At 34.4% G+C, this 21,769-nt stretch overlaps 1 protein-coding gene across 1 annotated transcript in view; it reads right to left on the bottom strand.

Moving 5' to 3' along the window:
- Positions 1-18,738, bottom strand: part of LOC105622484 (neurogenic locus Notch protein) — a 318,234-nt gene extending 299,496 nt beyond the window's left edge. The window contains exon 1 of the mRNA XM_012203901.1: positions 18,633-18,738. Within this exon, the coding sequence (XP_012059291.1) occupies positions 18,633-18,738 (106 nt within the window). The remainder of the gene's footprint in view (positions 1-18,632) is intronic.
- Positions 18,739-21,769: the final 3,031 nt, after the last annotated feature.

Below are 21,769 nucleotides of genomic sequence, written 5' to 3'. Positions count from 1 at the left end.
ACGTAACTAACCTACGTATATATAGTATATATATATATATATATATATATATATATATATATATATATACATATATTCGATATACATTGAATTAAGGTTCATTCATATACTATATTTATATGTACATTAAAAGAAATTATTATTAGATTGCTTTTGCTAAGTAAGGGATAAATAGGAAGATAAATTGGAGAAATCTCAATTATCGCACGCAATCTCGCAAATAAATCCGTCGTCTAAAAATCCGTCGTCTCTGGTCGATCTCGTTATCTTCTCCCATCTTGCATGAATGTCAAAGCACCCCAGTGGAACCGGGGGAACGAGTCACGGTGAAAACGTCGTCGACTACCTTCGTATCTCGCACCTGCCGCTGACAAGACGCCCAAGTATTCTCTGCTGCGATGGCGCAGGCCACCAGCACGGTGTTTTTGCGCGCCATCGTCCGGTATAGCAGCAACCATCGGCAGCAACGCAACAGTTGTTATCGAGATCTCGTCGCAATAATTCGTCGCCAATCGCCATATATGTACGCGCACCACGAACGAAAATAACGAGAGTGGGACAAATTATCGAAATAACGAGCGCAAGAAATGGGTAAAAATGCCGCGGGCTTGGACAAGCGAATATGCGATTAATAAGAGTTAAATACTGATTTCTTCCTTATTGTGTCGCAAATATATGTATGTTAGATGATTTTTATGATATTTTTATTGTAATTAAATTACAATAAAATTAGTACGTGTGTCATTTTTCTCAGTTATTCTCTCGCAATTTGAGTTTTCAAATAACATGATTGTTATAAGAATGTAAAATCTAGAAAAATATCTAAATAATGTTGCATATGATCCTCTTCAAATAATAATCTTTAGTCAATACATATTTTTTCTTAAACACGATAAATAAATAAAAATTTCTTTTTTAATATTTATTAAACACTCTTCCACATGTAACTCTTTCGTATGAAATAAATAACACCATAAAAAAGATTTACAACAATGATGCTTGAGGCATAGGAAAGATTCAATTAATGTAAGATATTCAAAAGATATTAATACAATGAACATACACAATAATATATTCTTATTAAGGATACCTTTTGTGGCTAAAGCAGTAAAAAATATGGTCACATTAAATGAACATGGAATAAATGCAGACACATATGCTCGAGGTATACTAATTGTTGAACATTGAATGCCATTCGTGTTTCGACTTGAGTCTTACGATTACCAATTGCCCATAATTACACCGAAGCGAACACTCATCGTTTACACATAATTAAGTCCCGTATGTAGGTTGGTAGTTTGAATACGACGGTTTATCGTATTGCATAAATCTAGATTCTCAAAACTGTTTTACAACATGTTTCGAGATACACATACTCTGCATAAAAGAAATCTACTTATTGTGTTTATCTTATTACTATCTACCATATATATTACTTATTATAATATATCTTATTATAATAAATTTATAACATAAACACGAAATGGAAAATTTAATTGTCGTGAATTTTTATGTTCTCTGTCAGAATGTTCATTGATAAAATTCATACATTATTAATCATTTTCATTATTTGTGTGTATAATTTAATCTTTTTAATTTAAAATATAATTTCCAAATTTTTTTTTAATAGAGAATACTCTTTAAGTTCTCTTTTCAAGAAACTAACGGAAATGTACTATCCACCCTGAAAACAAAGTATCACCCTTTCCTAACGCGTTCCGTCACGCACGGAGACTTATCGAAAACGCACCTGGCAATCGATAATCATACAAAGGACCTCCACGACTCAAAACAGACAAAAGGGCCAAAGGAGGAGAGTACGCTGCATGTGATCAATTCAAATAATTGCAATTTTTCATTTATGTATAATATTTTTCAACTTATCTTGTGGTACCTATTCAAAAAGAACAGTTGATATTTAATCAATAATAAATATTTGATGTCTAATCGCAACAGTTATCGATTACTTGTTAAACTCTATCAATCAATAGTACTAATACTATCTCAATTTTCGAATCTCGTCAAGATTTACTTTTCTAATGAACAATTTTTTCAAAAGTAATATTCGCTAGAATGTCTTTATGCTAAAGAAATCACGCCGAATCTCATTGGCGAGCGGATGTAGCTTATTAAAACGAGGAAGCACATCTGCACACATCATGAAGAAATTTTCAGGGAATTCCTCGCGCAGCATCGGAGTTATATTGAAAATTACACAAAGGCGGCGACACGCGAACATCCTCCATCTCACCGAGACGTTCCGAGAGGTCCAGTCTTGCAAACAATACGGGTCCATTGTGGTCCGGAATGTTGTTGAGTCAGGAGAAGGAGAAAGAGGGGACTCTTAATTTGCTAATAAAGACACGACACAGGAAGCGTACTTCAAAAGGACGCGCCCTATCTTCTCTCGAACGAACGAATGGACGAATGAACGAACGAACGAATGAAATACTTATCGAGGAATAAAAGGAATGGTAACATGAGAAATGGACAGATTGGCGCGGCGACGCCAACCGGTTGTCAGTCAGCTGTGCGCCATTTTCAACTCGTCACCAATCTGATTCGCCGCTGAATTAGCTCGGCAACTCGCTAATTACTGTGAAGGCTCTTTTCGTACGTTCGGAATAACGCTAATTAAGAGACAGAGTTTGCTGTGCGGTCAGTGGTCGCCGAGTTTCTGTAGACCTGCCTGCAAGACGTCGTGAAGAAGGTTGAAATACCCAATCAAAGCGCGGTTATTTCAATGGAGTTTGCATGATAACGCTAATTTCTATCTGACAAGAGTATAGATGTGTAAAAACAATATTTATGTACGAAGCTACGAAGTTGTACACAAAATTTCAAAGAACATGATTCTTGTATACAAGTTTGGAAGACAAAATAAAAGAATGTTTCCATTGTAACAATATAGAATGATCTTTTATGACGTCGTGAGTAATTTGTAGAATTACAGAATCAGCTGCAAAAAAATGAAATTAAAGCTGATTCTTGTAATACGCTCGCTAACTTTCATCGACGTATTCCGCATTTTTATACACCTCTTATCCGTCTAATACGCAACTCACGTTCAGCGTCAGAAATGAGACTCGGATAGTCCGATTTAACGCTAAATGAGATTGTGAAGCGTGATGTTCTCGCAGAAAGCGCATATAACGTAAGGTTTACACGGCTTGACGCGCCGACGAGCATAGACGCGATCAAACGGCGTGACGTGCTCTCGCATCGACATGATTACATGTACGATCGTCATTGATGAGTGAATTCCTCGGCGTGGCTACGTATTACATGCGTGCGATCATTTCGTCGTTAGAGTCAAAGAAAGGGGACGGAAAGAGAAAGAGAATCGAACAGGGGATCCTATGCAATTCCATTGTAGCCGCTCACTTGCTCGCTCGGCCAAGCTTGACGGAAATGCACGACTAACGGTGACGATTGACAAGTGTCATTTGCGATCATTATGGGGGAAACAAAACGGCATGGAGGAGGTTTCGCTTGGATGACCATAACTCGAATCGGAATTTCTGTAATGTGACAACCGAAGCCTGAATATTTGACTAAGCATGGTATTTTTTTTTATCTTCTGCTTAACTTGTTTGACTTAAGGAGGTTAAAAAGGGCATAAAACACATATATATTAATATTTATGTTTCAAACAAACTATACACATGTGAAAGTTGTGTTCACAACGTTCTGTTTTTATTGAACAACATATTCTTATAGATTATTTATTTTTATTTGATATTAGTTTTAGTGCTATAAATAAAAATTTTTTAAATAACGAAAATCTAAATTTTTTTATATAAATTCTCTAAGTACTAAAATGACTTATGCAAAGTTCCATTGAGATTCACCAATTAGTTTATAACAAATAAATATTTGTTTATTTATTGAACAATTAATGTCTGCATCTCAATATAACTTTGCATAAATATTTTTGAATTCATAAAGTACTTATATTAAAAAATTGAGATTTTTATAATACATTTATTTTATAATACACTTTCAGATATTTCTATTAGAGTACAAATTTAAAAAATATTACTTTTTATTGAAATAACTTTTGATCCAAGTGGTAAACTGTCCAATTTTTTTATATTATACTTTTAAATGCTATTTAGAATAATCTATGATTTTTTTCAAGTAATTCTTAACATATTGCATTTATTTTACAATCTCCTTAATCTGACGATAATGTGTAAAAATTATGTTCTTCTATGATTAATCACTAAAATTGATGGTTCTGTAATGAATAATTTTTAAAGTTATCACGAAATCAGTTTAAATCATCAGTTAGTAATTAATCATTGCTAGAAAATTTTTCCTTTATCAGATTAAGTATAGTTAAATCTAAACACATACAAGAGTTAACCAGAAAATGAAAAATCCTTCGAGAAGCCTTCGAAATGTTGTACAAAATAGTAAAAGATCAGCAACAGTAATGTTTACCTAAATAAAATGTCAATTAATATCTTAATTAATTATTAATTAATTCAATTTTTTAATCTCTTTCTTTCTGTAAAAATGGTTTAGGATAATAATATATGCGATTTATCATGTGTAAAACTACCTGAATATTAACAGCAACTTTCATACACAAAACATTCCGCCGAATATTACCTATTAATGGAGTCTATTATTAAATGCGTGGGCGTTATGGTATTCGCATGACAGGAATTAACTGCACTGACATCCAGTCTTATTTCTCAGTCATTCGTACGCATGACAATGAAAAGAAAGCGATGAAAAAAGATTCGAGGAACTTCTTTACTGCAGACTCGTAATTTTCTTTAAAATCATGCCGCGAAAAAGCACATGATCAACCGCAATGTCGCTGGTAATTGCGCTGCTTTTGTAACATAAAAAGAAGTGGAAAAATATACGAAAGACTCAAATCTTGGGAATTCTACAAGGACTACTCATGCTGTTTGGTAGCAGGGCGTGGGAGACCGTCGACCAGCTGCTGGTCGATGTTGGTTCAAGGACCATTACACAATGGTACTGTATATGCGAGAGCACGGATGGAATATGAGAAAGTCACGTTTTCATAGAGAGTACGCTGCTGAGAGTAGCGGTGAAAGATGAGAGAGAAAGGGAAGGATGAGGGACGAGGGATCACGTTTTCCGGGAAATTAAATCGTGACTTCATTCGCGTCCACACGAGGGATGCGACTTTATTATCCGGATAGGAAATGAATTCACGATGGAATTACTGGCCAATCACTTTCTTCTTCTACGACACGATGTACGGTGCATACGAAGTAAACAGCCGTTGCAGTCGTATGTGCGTTTGCTATTTAAATCGCCGACCACGTTCGATTACGTGCGGTTGATTGTGAATTTCGTGCAATTGTGTTCTAGCGATTAAAGAATCAATCTATACGAACGATTTTGCTGAAAAAATAATTAATTATAATTTATAAATATGGATTAGAAAAGAATTATAAAATTGTTTGGAGCATTACCTACTCACATTATGTTTGAATTTTTTGTATAATTATTTTGATAGTTTAACAATTATTTTTAAATCTGTGTAGCTTTTTTAGGTGTTTCAGCAAAATCGTTATTTCCGTAGTGTTGTTTATTTTCTTTTCAATATGTTAGAAATTTCGAGAAATTTCAAATCGAAAAATATTTATAATAAATTGTACCCGCAGATCGTCTACGAATGATAACAATAATCATATATACAGTAATGAAGAAACTTTTATTTCGCAATCTCAAAGAGTCGCAAATATATTTCACATAATTAAGGACACAGCGCCTTAATTATCCCAGATAAAAATTATTTAAATGAGCAAACGAGATATAACAAATTGAGCACTTCCACGATTGCACAATCATCTTATCGGAGTACTGTTAATTAAGCAGGAGGCGTCGTATCGAAAATATCATTCGATTTACGAACGCGAACGAGCATGTCTCTCTGGTATGTTGATCGTAAATTCATTGGTCAGCTAAAGTAATACCGGCTCGATAGCGTATATATGTGACGATTGATAAGAAAATCTAACCGAGTCCTGACGGCGGGACTTCCTTCATTCTGTACGAGATGGAGGCGCCCAATTAAAGTCAAGCCGGCCAATCAGCGTGAAAGCGCGGGACAACGCAAGCGCAAAGTATGCGTTATCACTCGGCGAAATCGCGGGCGACTAGTTTGTGGGAGCGAAGGTGGTTGATAAATCGGCGCACACGAGTGCATCGTCAGTAGCTTACACGGTTGGGAAACAAGCAAACGCATTCGTACGTATGTATGTAGTACATACACGTTCACAGCGTGCGGAGACTTAGCGATGGGATTCGGTAGGAACGGCGTTTCTCACTTACAAGTTGCGAAAGGCTATGTTAAAACGCGGATTCTTCCTCGTTATATGCGCCAATTTAAGGAGAGATCGCCGCAACGCTACTCGAAAAGAGGACCTGACGTAATTTCCGGATGATCCTTCCGTTCGCCTAATCGAGACTATACCGGAAGTGGAACGGAATCGTTTATTATACAAAGATTTATATATGAAACAAAAAGACGTGTGCTTTGAAAGAATTTGGGGATAGTTTTATTCAGATAAATTTTATCAACAGATTATTATTATTAATTAATAATTTATTAAAATTATAAAATCACCGAAGCAGCCAAGTTAAAATGTAAAAAATTGTGAAGATAAAAATTTGTTTGAAATGCTCAATTAAAAAGGACATATAAGACTCTCTTAACGTAAATCACAATTTTTTTAATTTTTTATTGTATATTTCTCATAGATTGCAAATATTAGTTTGAAGTGACATAGCTATCTTCGTACATAAAATTTCTTAAAATACGCTCTTAATATCGAACAATTTGTAATTTTTCAACAATTAACTAATTTCCCAATTTCAATCAACAAGACACTACCAAATGATTCAAATGAATGATTAAATTTACTAGAACGATCGATTATGTAACGAGGCGATAGTCGGTACATTTAATGGAATGTTAGCTTTATAAGTACGGGTTTCAATTGTTCCATCGCGTAAGCATGTAATATGAGCCAACAAGCCGTGTCTGCTAAGGGGGCTTTCAGACACATAGGCTTCACTGACCGCGTGAAAAATTAATCAAGGCATCGTTCCACGACGCTGATTGTAAAAGGATCGTTGCAGCTATGCGCTCGTTATCGGATGCCGCCGTTACAAAGAAAATTAATAGATCAGCAATCGTTCGTGTTGTGACGCGTAAAAATAGACGCTATTTTATGACTTAATTGACGGCAAAACGGTCGGCGTGATTTAGCTACCGATTTCTCTTACGATCAAAATGTGGGCCGATCATAATACGATGATAATAATTGGAGAGGCTAACGTACGCGTGCATCTTTAAGTTAGATTCTCGATTTTAAAAATACGCCGAACGATAATAAAGAGTTTGGTATCGTTATTAGTATTGTGTGTGGTATCTTACAATTGAATTGTGTTATTTAATTTGGAACAAAGTGCTATCACACTATCACAAACTGAAGAAAGCCAACCAATGTCAATCAAACATTTTTGACATTAAAAATTCGATATTATCATATCCTGATATTAGAGAATTTGGACTGTTACATATAAAGGAGTAAATTAATTATTATTCAAATTTGAAAAAATATAACTTTCTTTTTATTAAATTGAAGATTAGCCAAAAAGTTATTCACATCCTATATAAATATGTTCCTCAATGTGTTAAATTGTTTTTAGAAAATTTATTAGGAAATTATTAAAAAGTTATTTATATATGATCTAAAATTAAAGCCGTACATAGGTAGTTCAATATTTTCCTTCTACCAAGTTTAAAGACTCTTAGATCTATAGACGTAGATCTATATGTTTTCTAATCCAGCAGTCTTCTTTCTGAGTTCGTGAACATCGCAAAGCATTGTATTTAATTGTATCATTGACTAACGCAAATCAACGCTTAAATTTAGACGCTGGTATATATTTTCAAAGATAAGCTTCTATTATATTGAATAATTTTGTTGAACTGTTGAAATTATATAGGACATTCAAGGTTGCTATAGAATGTTAAAATAAACATTTTACAGCATTGCTCATCTCACAAGCTTAAATTTTCTACATAATTATTTGTCCAACAAAATTGTTTTTATACCAGACTATTTAAATTTGCAGATAATTGAGCAAATTCATTCTTTCCGTTATTAGATATTTATTATTATTAGGTTTTCCGCAAAAAAAAAAACATTCATAATATATTAAGTATACAGAATCGTAAACTGAAAGCTGTACATAATAGTAAGCATAACAGCAACGCATAATGAAAATTATAATATATCTAACGTTACGTTATGATTTTGCTTGTGCATTGATATAAATACTATTATGTATAGACTACAGTTTATATTTAACATAACGTAACATATTACAGATGTTCTGATAGCCTTAAACTGCAACATTTTCGATATTCTTGCCAACGTAAACAATTACTACAGAATATTATATAATTAATTACAATTTATAGAGTATAATTTACAAGTCATGACTTCATTTTAAATTCTTGTTTGGAAAAATATTTTTACAGTATTTTCATAAACATCAAAATCCATCTTGTGATTTGAAGATTCAACTAATTGTAATGTAAGCTATATCTTTTCGCCTTCATCAATAAGTTCCATCCTGCCTAGAAATTTATTCAAGAAATTTAGCAGATTCTAATCAGGTAGACTTTATTTCGTTATCAGATCCTGATAAGGTAAGTTTCATCGGGATCTAATCAGTAACGCAGCCCAGTAGTCGAAGGCTCATCCGGATAGCCGGATCGGATCTTAATGAGGTCCTTATCAGAATAAAGTCCTTATCCTCATCACGATAATGAAATAAGGTCAACCTAGCTAGGATCTGCTAAAATCAGTGGATAAATTTCTAAGTCGGGAATTGTTTAAATGCTATTAATTTAGAATTACATTCCAAAAGAAGCAAAAAACATATATTTCAGAGGTCCAGGAGGGATACTCTGAGCACTTTATAATCTCTAGGAGATTATTCAAATCGACTTGCATACGCCTTCTTATAGAACTTGTGGACATTTTCTTCTTACGAGCAACTCGTCCATCTTGTAACTGCGAATTAGAAACGAGGTCAACTATACTCAAACCTAACGAAAGTCTTCTTAGGTATACCTTATTCAGGATTATTTTAGGTCAACCAAACCAGGTTTTTATAACATATAAAGTTAACCTGACACAAATTCTAATCGGGATGTACTGTAAGTGAAAGTCAGTCATTTTGCGAATCCAGCGAAAACGCGAATTTGAAACACGCTGGATTTCCCATGATCGTTTCGCGATCGAAGAGAAGTTATTAGTCAGTAGTGTGCAATGCATTTGCTTCACTATAGCGCGCACATTGCCATTTATCATACGAATGAGGGACGGTGTGTGCACCGGGACGTGCTTCTCTTACGTCGATGCAGAGCGAGACGATAGGCGATGGTGGTAGGAACTAGGAATGATTAATAGATCGCATTGACCGGGTACGCGCTTATCCTCGTCTGCGCTTGTGAAAAACTTCCGTCATCGGTACGAGTACGAACAACGATCCTTGTCCGTGCTCTCGCGCCCGAGGAAGTAATCGCTTTAAACCGATACGAATCCGGATTACGTTAAACCGCTTCCACGTGCGCAGGCCACGCGGGATAACGCCGGGTGGTCCTCTCACTGCGCGTAGATCAACTCACATCGTCCCGATCTCACTTCTTTTCGGATCGCCGCGCCGCCGCGCCATCGTTTCGTTTCTCGTGCTCTCCTTCGTCGGACCACACTGAACGTTCCGCGATGAGAAATCTCTCGTGTCGCGTGTGCAAAAACGTCAGTTGGCGTGGGAGCATACACGTCGAGAACAACGAGAACAGAGAATCCAGAGATAAGGCAGAAATTAATGTAATGATACTTTAAGGTCGTTCTACGGTAAATCGAGTTACCATAGAAATGTTTGTAATTTTTTTGATATAATGAAATTAAAGTAATCGAACTCGATATGTGAAAAATTCTTAGATTATCGAAATGAGAAAAAAAAAGTTCATTGTGTAACTTTTAATATAACTTAGTGACAAAGGGTCGGAGGCGCTTCTTTGATTAACTTTACACACAATTACTATAGATTTATCTAAAAAACGAGGTTTTAATAGTTAAAAAAATTACGACTATGATGATCAGAAAAAATAGATAATCGGCTATTCTAGAAAGATATTTAATATTGAAATGGCAAAATATTACTGAATTTTCATAGCAAGAACAAATTGTATAAGAAATCAACTTCTTTTTATTTCATTATTTTTGCATACTAAATATTGTTTATTTCATACTATTTTATCAAAATATACACGTAATTGTAATATTTTATTCAAATTATGTAGATATATTTGTGATTTTGGATGGATTCTAGTGAGACATCTCAAATTTTCGACGCTTTACTATAAAATCACCTTAATTCGCATAATTGAGCACAAAAAGAATGATCGTTCATATTTCACTTAAAAAATAGGATAAAAATAAAAAATAATTTAAATTTTACGTTAAATGTTTTAAAATTTCATTACTTAAACGACTTAAAAATTTAGTAAAATATAATTATGAATTACATAATTGAAAAAAAAACATATTAATATCAATATTTTGATATTGATATGCTAATATCAAGATTAATCATATTCATTGAGTTCTTAATAATCGAACTATAATACTACCAAGATGCTAATAAGATGCAAATACGAAATATTGAAAAATTCTTCGAGTATCTATCAACAAAATAATAAAAAGTAACGCACGGAATTTACGTCGATCAATCGAAACAGCGGATTCGACATCGCGGCGTGGATGTCTAATCGACATTCTAAGATCTTCTGTTACTTGTCTGCAAATCTCACGGATGTGTGCGAATCGAGCTCCTCTTGGAATCTGCATAGCGCTCACGCGAAGGGTAGATCCTGGCGCGATCTTCTATAAGGACTTGGCCGTTCCGTGCATTGACTGACGGCACAATCCTCGATCCTTCCACGATACCCAGGGACTTCCCTCTCGAATCTTTCCGGGACGATGTAACTGGCAGCGGGAAATGGACGGAAGAACGGATGGACGGACGGGCATGTGCGGTAGCGAGGGTCCTTAATTATGCGGTTTTACGCTAGAGGTATCTACGCTAGCGAGAAGCGCGGGGACGAATGCAAATACCCGGGTTGATTCTCGATAGGACAGCGGAGATCTTGCCCTTTTAGTTAGCAGATGCCGCGAGATACCCGACCGGGTATCTTCTATCCTCTCTCTTTCTCTCTCTCTCTCCCTCTTTCTTCTCGACGGAAAAGAATGACCAGGTACTCCAGGTAGAAAGGAAAAATGCGAAAGACTGCTGGATTAGAAAACACGTAGATCTATGTTCAAAGGTCTTTAAACTCGACAGAAGGAAAACATTGAAATATTTATATATATGACTTTAATTTTAGATTATACATAGATAACTTTTCCTAGTAATTTCCTAATAATATTTTAAAACATTTTAATAGATTGATGGATATATTTATAGGATGTGAATAACTTCTTGGTTCACATCTTCAATTTAATTAAAAGAAAGGGAAGCATTTTTTTTTAATGTGAACTTGATATAATAATCCAAATCCTTTAATATCAGGTAATTCTCAAAATGTTTGATTGACATTAAACTTGACTATTGGCTTTATTATTACTCAATAGCTTATCCGCAACAGCTTTTCTCAGTTTGTGGTAGTAGAGAAAAGCCCCCTATTATGAGATAGGCGCCTAATATGAGATAGCGTTTCTGTTAACCTAATAGACATTATCTATTGGTTCCACCATAAATTTATTGCTCTTGGAACTATTTAGTAGAAAATTCATTATTAGATCATTGCCTGTAGTTATTGTGTATAGTATATAAAAAAAGATTTTAGAATTTGGATCTTCAAGTTTCATTGAGATGAACCTTTAAACATTGTTTATTATTTAATAAATAAATATTTGGCAATAAATTCTTCATGTAGTGATAGAGAGAGATCGTACTAATAGAAAAATACGGGATATGTTGAACTGCTTAATTGCAGAAGTTAGATTTGATGATCGTAAAACCGTAAGGCTTGGAAATCGTATAAGATACTCAGGATATTTCTAATATGAAACCCACGCTCCCATGCATAGTGAAAATCGTTGCTAAAGTATAAATGTTATTGTACAATAATAAAAAGGACAATCCTGAACGTGCCTGACTATTTCTGTTTTCAACTATCTGAAGACGAGTTCTGGATATAATTTATCGCATACTCATTTTTCGCGGACCCTGGCTGTGTTTAAGAAACATTAAATAAAGTTTTTTAATTACAATACTGATATACTTTGCGATTTATTTATCGATTTTTCGGGCCGTCTCATATTAGAAGCACAATCTTTTGATCTTGCGATTTGTTCACTTTTTACTTATTTCTTTAATTTTCAAAAAAAATGGAATTTAAATTAAATTTTATATATAACATTATTTTAAAGCTTATTAAATTCCCTTTAAAATGACCTACTATTTTTTTAAATTCTGCCCCTAAACTTCTAACATTAACCCAAAATGAACTCGGTATCTCATAATAGGGGCCTTTCCTCTATCACATCATACCAAATTACGTAACACGATTCGATTGTGAGGCGCGCGCGCACGCACACACACACACACACACACACACACGCACACGCACGCACACACGCACACGCACACGCACACACACACACACACACATAATAACAATACTAAAACAAACTGAAGCAACGGGCAACAGCTGACCAACGGCAGGAGCATCCTCTGTACTTGGATGGAAGATTAAGAAAATACATACCGCGGCGCGCGCGCGCGCGTGAATCAATGGAAAGCGGGAGCAGCTATGCATACACATTAGTGTGCACGCATTTCGCGTGCGTATATGTGCACGGCTGATTGTACACGTGTGCAGAACCCGGACTAGCTCGTGTGCCGGGCTGAACCGATGAAAGGGAACGAGAAACCGGTTGCAGGTCGATCGCACGACGGTTTCTAAGTCGCACGAAGGTTTCGAATGTCCCGGGAGTGGTATCAAGCCGATTTCCTGCAGTATTTGTTGCATGTTGTATCACCGGTCTATAATTAGCTCGTCGTCGCGCGCAAAAAGAATAATACGTCGAGCGTATTAGAGTTTTTTAATTGAATTTACGCTTATCGTTCGAAGATACGAAATCGACTAAATCAACGCGCTACGAGTTATGCTAAACACATTGACTTTAATTCATCGAGTTTTCAATTAATTTGCGCGAAGCTGAAATGCAAATTAAGCCGCTATTACGAAAGCGAAAAGTATTCTTTTTTTTAATTATACTATAAACTGCCGCCTGCAATGTAATTCTGGTTTCTTGAAAGGGGAATGACTTTGAAATTTATTATGACACATATAGAATATATATATATATATCGGTAATAGTAGCGTATTTATTTGCAAAATAATACAAGAAACATTTTAAGCGAATAAATATTTATTATTAGAAAATTCTCCAAGATTTATTTACGCCACTTTCAATGCATTATCATTCCCAAGTAAACCAAACGATACACCGGGATAGAATGTTTAAAAGTCGTACTGCGACTTTCGCAAACGATGCGATCCATATCCTGTCGTTTCAACGGCCATAAGTATCCAATACTTCCCGAGTCGGCGGCATTCCGCGAATACGACAGTGTTTTAATATTCGCGAAATGTAACCCCTGCACCGCGTCTGTCTCGCGTGGCGGCGAATGCGACGCGGCGAGTCTCGTGTGAAAGCACGTTAAGGCCCGGGCGGATCAGTTTCTAAGGAGAGAGAGAAGAGAAAGCCTGAGAACATAAGAGCGGCGAACGTCTGGAGTACACCGTCGTCGCCACCACCACTGTACCCATTGGTACCCATGCCGCATCCAGAGTATCGCGAACCTCGGGACGAGATCTTCGTTCGAATCCTTACAACCCAGCAAACGAGAATGGATTGAAATGAATTGAAATGGATTCAGATTTTCAGAAATATTGATTCACGAACGTTAAAATGAATGCTTTTCAATCCTGAATGTATTTTTATTCATTTGTAGGAATTGCATGGAGCATATCTCTTTGCCTTTCAATCTAAAAATAATATTAGCTTTTTCTGTGCGTTGTGAATACTGTTCAGTTCAAAATTTTGAATAGGAAATACAATTTTTCAATCCAATTGAATCTAATTGAATCCAATTAAATCCATAAAAAAGTATTCGCTATTTAAAATACGCTTTATTAAATAATATTCTAGGGCCAAACTATACTAGAAAAGTACACAGATTTGTAGTACAATAATACACACTATTAAATCTATAGAGTCAAATTTAATCTAATGTTAGTCGTCACTGCTCCTACTAAATGTATCGTTATTTTTTACCAAAACGATAATTAAATTTGACTATATTGTCAAGTTGACATTATATAGTGTCAAATATAACCATTGTTTTAGTATAAAATAACGATAAGATTAAGTAGAGCAATGGCGACTCACGTTAAGTTAAATTTGTCCCTATAGATAATTTAACAGTACAAGGAATGAAAAGTTACTTTTTAAAAGTAACAAATTACAGTTACTCGTTACCGAATAGGAACTCTCTAAATCTGAATCAGTGGATAGTCACTAATTATCAGTGGCATACTTGGCACTAATAATCAGTGAAGTTTAACTAAAAAAAAATGTTTGAGCATTATATAACTAAAATATTGATATTTGCACGTTAGTTTCAATCTTCCAATACCATATTCATTGAATTTAAGCACTAAAACAAAGTCGGTTAGATCACATAATAACGATTAGCTAGGTTAGAGATCTCACTTTTAATTCACCGATTACCAGTGGCATACTTGGCTCTAACATCAGTGATTATCCTGATTTAGATTTAGAGAGAAAAGTAACAAGTTATTTTTGAAAGTAACTCGTTACAGTTACCGTTACTTGAAAAATAACTTTTCTGTTACTTTTTTTTAAATCGACGACCGCCAATCACAACAAACGGGTCTAGGTTCTCTCTCTAGTCTCTAGTTTTTCTAGTTTCAAGCGCTATGCACTGTAAAAAATTGTTGTGTAAAATTACAACTATTATATTGGATAATTTTGAGATCTACTATATTAATTGTAAATGTCTATACGTTTGTAAATTTGCAATATGTAAATAAAAATAATTTCTTGGTTTGTAACTAAGCAGAAGGAATGTATAATTACTATGTGTAATTTACAAGAACAATAATATGACAATACATTTCGCACTATATATTATTATACATTTAACAATACGCGAAATATTTCTATTACATTACGTAATATTACTAAAATTTTTGGATAATTACAGAAAATATTCAAAATATTCAATTCAATTCAAAATATCTTGCTATTTACATAATTTTCAATATAAAATAAGATATATTTACATAATAAAAGCAAATTTATATAATTTTTGTGGAATTACATAATTTCTAAAATTGCAGGGTTTTTTATATTGACATATATAGAACTAATCATGTAATCTACAATATTTTACATTTATTATATATGTAAATTTACGAAATTTTTTTACAGTTAAGTGGCTTGTGTCGTGTCCAATTATGCAAAGTAACGATAAAAGTAACTAGTAAAATTCGTTACCACTACCAAAAAATGTAATTTCGTTACCGTTACACTTACCAAAGAAAAAAAGTAACGCAGTTAGTAGTAAAGTTATCAAAAAAGTAACTCATAACTATATGTAATTTTATTACAAGTAACTTCCGTTCCCTGGATAATACAACATTAAAAAGTTAACGACTCTGCGTGAGAAAAGATTATTCACTTCGAAATTACTAATATCATCCATTGACGTTCAAGTCATTCATTAATTTAAAATTCACATTATGAGACATAGGAAAATTGAATAAAGTTTAAATTTTACTTTATATAACTCTCATTAAGTATTATAAATCTTACTGCAGTATTTTATAAATATATCGAAAATTATGACTCTCGAATTTATATAATTATAGTTTTAAATATCTCTTGTATAAATAATTATAAATTTTTATCTTTTGTATTTTTTGAGTTAATTGTAACATACAATACTTTTTATCCAATAGAAAATTGTATTTTGTATAGTATTTTCAAATTACAAGCGAGATCTATTCTAATTTTGTATGAATGTGTAAGAAATAAAAAATAATAGCAAAATTAATTTAAAAAATTAAAAACCAATACGAAAAAAAACACACATATTCTATTCTTATTATGCTATTGAATAATAATATTCTCTTCTTTCTCTCTACTGAATAAGTCTATCGATAATTGGAAATACGGTTTCACATTACGGTTTCATTATGAGACAATGCAGAACATTGGATAATGATAACGCGTCAATCTTAATTATTCTCTTGGATCTTAATTATTCTCCTCTGTTTTGCCTGTTGGACTTTACTGACTTTCTTTATTCGCCATTTTACAACGATGTAGGAGGCAATACTCACTGTATCGCTGTAAGCATTACGTCACGTTAATTTATGTCTTGGCGAAAAGTCAAGATAGAAATTTACTAAAGGTAAACAATTATCCTTCCTTAATTCTCATTGCACATATTCAAGCAGAGAAAATTATCAATTGTGTTATCGAGTAATAATTCCTAAAATTATTCATTCCATTCATCCATCAATATTATTCATTCAATTTTTAAAGATATACATTTATTAAACTCGAGAAATTGTTTTTATTTAATTCTTGTATGTGTTAGTTTCTTTAAACATACTCACAGATAATAAAAAATCGTAAATTGAAAATTAACACTCATTGAATGATCCCTACATTCGTGAAGTGTTTAAAGATAATTGTTCCAAATCCATTTCGTTTTTCTAAACGATTATTTGAATGGATTTTAATCCATTGATCTCATTGGTTGTTTTAACATTATTTCAAGTTTCTTTACTTCGATAATGAAAGGTCACGTTCTCACAAGTGTTGTTTCCGTTTCTGTCAAATCATCGCAATATTCTGCGAATTACTGCGCGCAGTGAAGTATTTGATTTTTTCGGATGTAAGAAGCGCAAAATTCTCACGAGTTAAATTCTCGACCATTCAACAACGCATTGACCATTTAATTCAGCAGTTATCTATCCAACGCTATCCGGCTTTCTTTTTTCGTTTCGAATACGCATCTAACTATTCGCATGCACGCACGTTGCGTTTATCTAATTTCCAGAGCAAACGTGTTATTATCGCGCCTGGAAATTGCAATACTAATGCATTTACGCCATTATCAGTATAATGAATTACAGGTTTTGTTAATCCACGTTAATTAACTGAATTCGTAATGAATACGTACTTTCAAATTATTTAATAGCTTCTAAGAAACTTCATCTAATAAATAATAGAAAAAACAAGACATTATTTTAATACAATCGCCAACTACGACATTTCATTTTGAATCACTTTAGTAAAAGAATCGATCATTGAGAATATCAGCAACACCTCTAATGTATAAATGATAATTATGCAACTACAACTTTTCATATACTCAGAGATAAATACAAACAATTATTAACATCTCATTGTACTTATCTTTATTATTAATTTTTAATACATATGACCATTCATTATACGAACTGTAACTATTTATTGCATAATTTATTGTGTGTAAGAAACTATAAAAATCGATTATAACATTTTCTCGAGTCTTTCGTGCAACTTTTCAACAACCCCAGGTCACAAACGTGCTCATCGAATACGCTTCAATCGCAAGAGGGTCAAAACAGGATACGATTCCCGCGGTAGGGGAAGGGAGGGGGAGAGGGGGAGGGGGCCGCGGTCCCCGTTACGAGCGCAAAATATCGAGAGGGAGCAGCGAAATGTCGAGTTGGAGCGTGTTAAACGCACAGAAGAAGGGATGGCTCGCTTCCTGGAAAGCTGGGGCTGGGCACCTGTCCCTCAGGGACTGCCAACCCGGACGAGGGCAGGCGGGCCCCGTATTTTCACACCGCGGCGCGGGATGAATGAGCACCGCTGTATTGTTAAATATATCATCACGTGCGTTTCATCCGTTTGCAACGTCGCGTCGCTCCGAAATTGTTGGCTCGCCTTTGCTGTCAATTGGACAGTTGTCAACCTCGCGGAGTGGGGCGGTATTCTTTCATGCTTCCGACCTGACGATAAAGAAAAAATAAAGAAAAAATAAAGAAAATTGCATCTCGACGAGACGAACGTGGTGGTAGTTTCGAGGAATGACGATCGTTTCCATCGAGAGAATCGTGGAGTACTCTTGGAGAGTTCGTGAAGTTGAACCCGATCGACGGCGATGGTAGTCGATATTTTCAAGACAGATAGTAAAGCAAACTGACACGAGAGTACGGTAATGTCGGACGTCAAGGGAAACGGAGCAGCTAAAGCGATCCCTCGAGGAGGATGATCATGTAGAACGATGACATCGGCGTCGACGCTGAGGCGCATATAAACAAAAGTTTCGTTGCGAGCGATATGCGACGACGCGACGCGTCCAACGCGCCGGCGCTCGGCGTCGTTCGGCGTTCCTGTTGCCTAGCAGCAGCGACCCGGCAGTCGCGGGATACACGAATACATAGAATTTTATGTACTTACCGGATACCGTAGGCACGCAGTGATGAAATGTGGTGAACACCAGCAACGCGAGCAATAACGGTCCGACCGTGAGCGCGTAATCCAATCTTGGCCGTGGTAGCGACATGATGCCGTGTAAATATTATTATTACTTTTTTTTTGTTATCCACACACGTCAAGTAGACACACACTCATCGGAAGGGAGCACGGGCGCACACACTCGGGGAAACGAACGGATGGACGGACGAACGAACGAACGAACGAACGAACGGATGGACGCGGACGGACGGACGGACGGACACTCACCGGCCCGACGCACACTTGTTCGGTATTATTAGTGTATTACGGTATTACCGCGCGCCGTCACTCGACTGGGCGCATTGTACGCGACGCGCGTCACCAGCGATCCAGCGGATACGTCACCAACCGAGTCCCGGTGTGCACTACGTGCTCGCGCGGTTACGGGGAAAAAAAGCATACGGCACGATGTAAACGAACACGACCGCGTCCGAAACACTTCTGGGATCCCCTATTGTTCGCTTAACGCGCTGAAAGTAGTTCCGTGATGCGCGCGCACCTGCCGCCGTGCGCTGTATCGCTGCGCCAATGCGGGATGGCCGAACATGTGCGGCCAATCAGCGCGCGGATACAACGGCATACTGGCCGCGGCACGCCTCTCCTCGCGCACCGTCAACTTGTTCGAACACCAACATTTCCGAGGGGATGATTCGAATTCAACAAGCTCAATCCCAAAGCGAATCTCAACAGCTCGCGCTAACTTCTATACAGATGGATCGAAAATGAAAAAAATAACCTGTTTATGTATTTATTTATTCACTTAGTATGTAGAATTAACCCTTCGCTCGTAATGTAAGACTTTAAAAACGTCTCGATTTTTGGGGATTATAAATTCTATAAAAATATATAGATATATATTTAAATAAGAATCTTATATTTAAATAAGAATCTCTCTAAGAAATATGTAAAATACAATCTAATTTCTATGATGATAGAAACTCATTATTCGAACTTTCACGAACGTACAAGAATTTTTTCAGATTTTTATATTTTACATACCTGTGAAAGCTTTAAGAATCAGTTAATTTTATTCTCATAAAAATTGGATTGTATTTTACTTGCTTTTTTTTCTATAGATTTATATTAACATTAAGAAACCAAAAAAAAAGAGGGGGCTATAAGTCTTTATTAAAAATTATTATATAAAATTAAATAAACCGTCGAAATATAAAAGTTAAACAAAAGAAATAAATATATCATTAAGTAAAAATTTATTCTAATATGCTAGCAGTAAACAAATCGATCATTCATCACACTTGGATCATTTTCAGTGTTAAACATACATATTTATTACAATCGATAAAAACAAAACGTAATAAATTTTCTATTTCGCTCTCTAAACAGATGCTGGTAACATGAAAAATAAATATAATGTTCACAATAAATAATTATAAAATATCGAAAAAAGAAACATACGCATAATAACAGCTACTTGCAATCAATCACTGCTTATACTCAATAGTAGTAAAATGATAAGCTTAAATATCTTTAAATTTAAGGTAAAAACAGAGAACGTATGAAATAAATTCCTGTAGATAAAATATAATATAACTAAATTATGTAAACGCAAGATTATTGTTACAATAAAAAAAACCAACAAGGAAAAATTGTTAAGAATAGCGTACAGACAATTTAATATATTAAGAAAATAAAAAGCAAAATTAATAAAAGTTAAAATTAATAAAAGTTAAAAAAGCAAAAGTATATCTATATATTAAATGAAATCATAATTTAGTAACTAAAATTAATATGAATAAATATCTTAAATGTAATAAACCCAGAAGTTTCTTAAATTAAAAAAATAAAAGTTTCAGGTATAAATATTCAGTTGAAGAGACAACACGAAAAGAAATAAAACGAATGTTTTCTCGGTGTTATGAGACATAATAAAATCACAAATTGAACATTCAAGGAAGGAAGGAAAGGGATTATTAGAAAGTAGTGGGAAGTAAGAGGGGATAGAAGTGTGGAAGAAGTCGTGGAAGAAGTGAGTAAAGAAAAAGAGGAATCAAGAAGGCGAGAGAGATTGGATAATTTGTAGATAAAATTCAGACAATGATTCTGTATCGTTTTGTTTATTTAAGCCCCGATTTTGTCTTTTTATGTGAATTAGAAATCAATCTCTTATTGGGAAGATTTACTATCTAAAATCGTCACTTTATTCCATTTAAATTATGATTGAAATTAATACGGTGATCGAATATGAATATCGGAGAAACCCGTTTTTTTGTTGATATCTGAAATATGTTCAGACATATTCTCGTATTTAATTTTCTTTTTATTTGGCCGACATAGCCTCGCAATCATTATATGAGATCTTATAGACACACATTTTGATTAGAAAGTAATTCTAACTTGTTCTTTCCTCTCTTCTCTAAAACTTTTTAGAGTGTTGGTAATGGAAAATATTAATTTACAATGAAACATGTTGGATATAGGAGAGAAACTTTCGGAGATATAGATTTGACATAAGGAACTCTCTTTGTGAAAAAAAATTTTTCTTTGATTTATGAGATATGTGTAGTCTGTTTATTATGTATGTGAAATTTTGATCGTTTTTTTATACTGGAAAAAATAAAGGAGAGAGGGATAGCCATTATTAAGAAAAATATGAATTGCTTCTGTTAGATTATGTTGAAACCGAGGATGTGATAATAGAAACATTTTTTTTGTCTAAAACTGATAATTGTGCCTCTTTTGTAACAAAGAGGATGATTGGAATTAAAATTAAGGAACCTTCCAGAAAATGTTGTTTTGTGATATGTATCGAAAATAATTCTCTGACTATCAATAATTAAAGTCACGTCAAGAAAATTCAATCTATCGTCGATGCCAATCTCTATAGAATTGTAATCGTGTATGTAAAGAATTAAAAATATAGTTATGTTAAATCTCCGAAAGTTTCTCATCTTATATCCAACATGTTTTATTACAAATTAGCATTTTCCATTATCAGTACTTAAAAATTATAAGAGAAGAAAGGACAAGCTAGAATTACTTTCTAATCAAAATGTGATCTATAAGATCTCATGTGATGATTGCGAGGCTAGCTATATCGGTCAAACAAAAAAATAATAAAA

This window comes from Atta cephalotes (genome assembly GCF_000143395.1).
Source record: "Atta cephalotes unplaced genomic scaffold scaffold00045, whole genome shotgun sequence".
NCBI classification, from domain to species: Eukaryota; Metazoa; Arthropoda; class Insecta; order Hymenoptera; family Formicidae; genus Atta; species Atta cephalotes.
The sequence above is the reverse complement of the archived record's forward strand: the minus strand, read 5'-3'. Positions and strand labels throughout refer to the sequence as shown.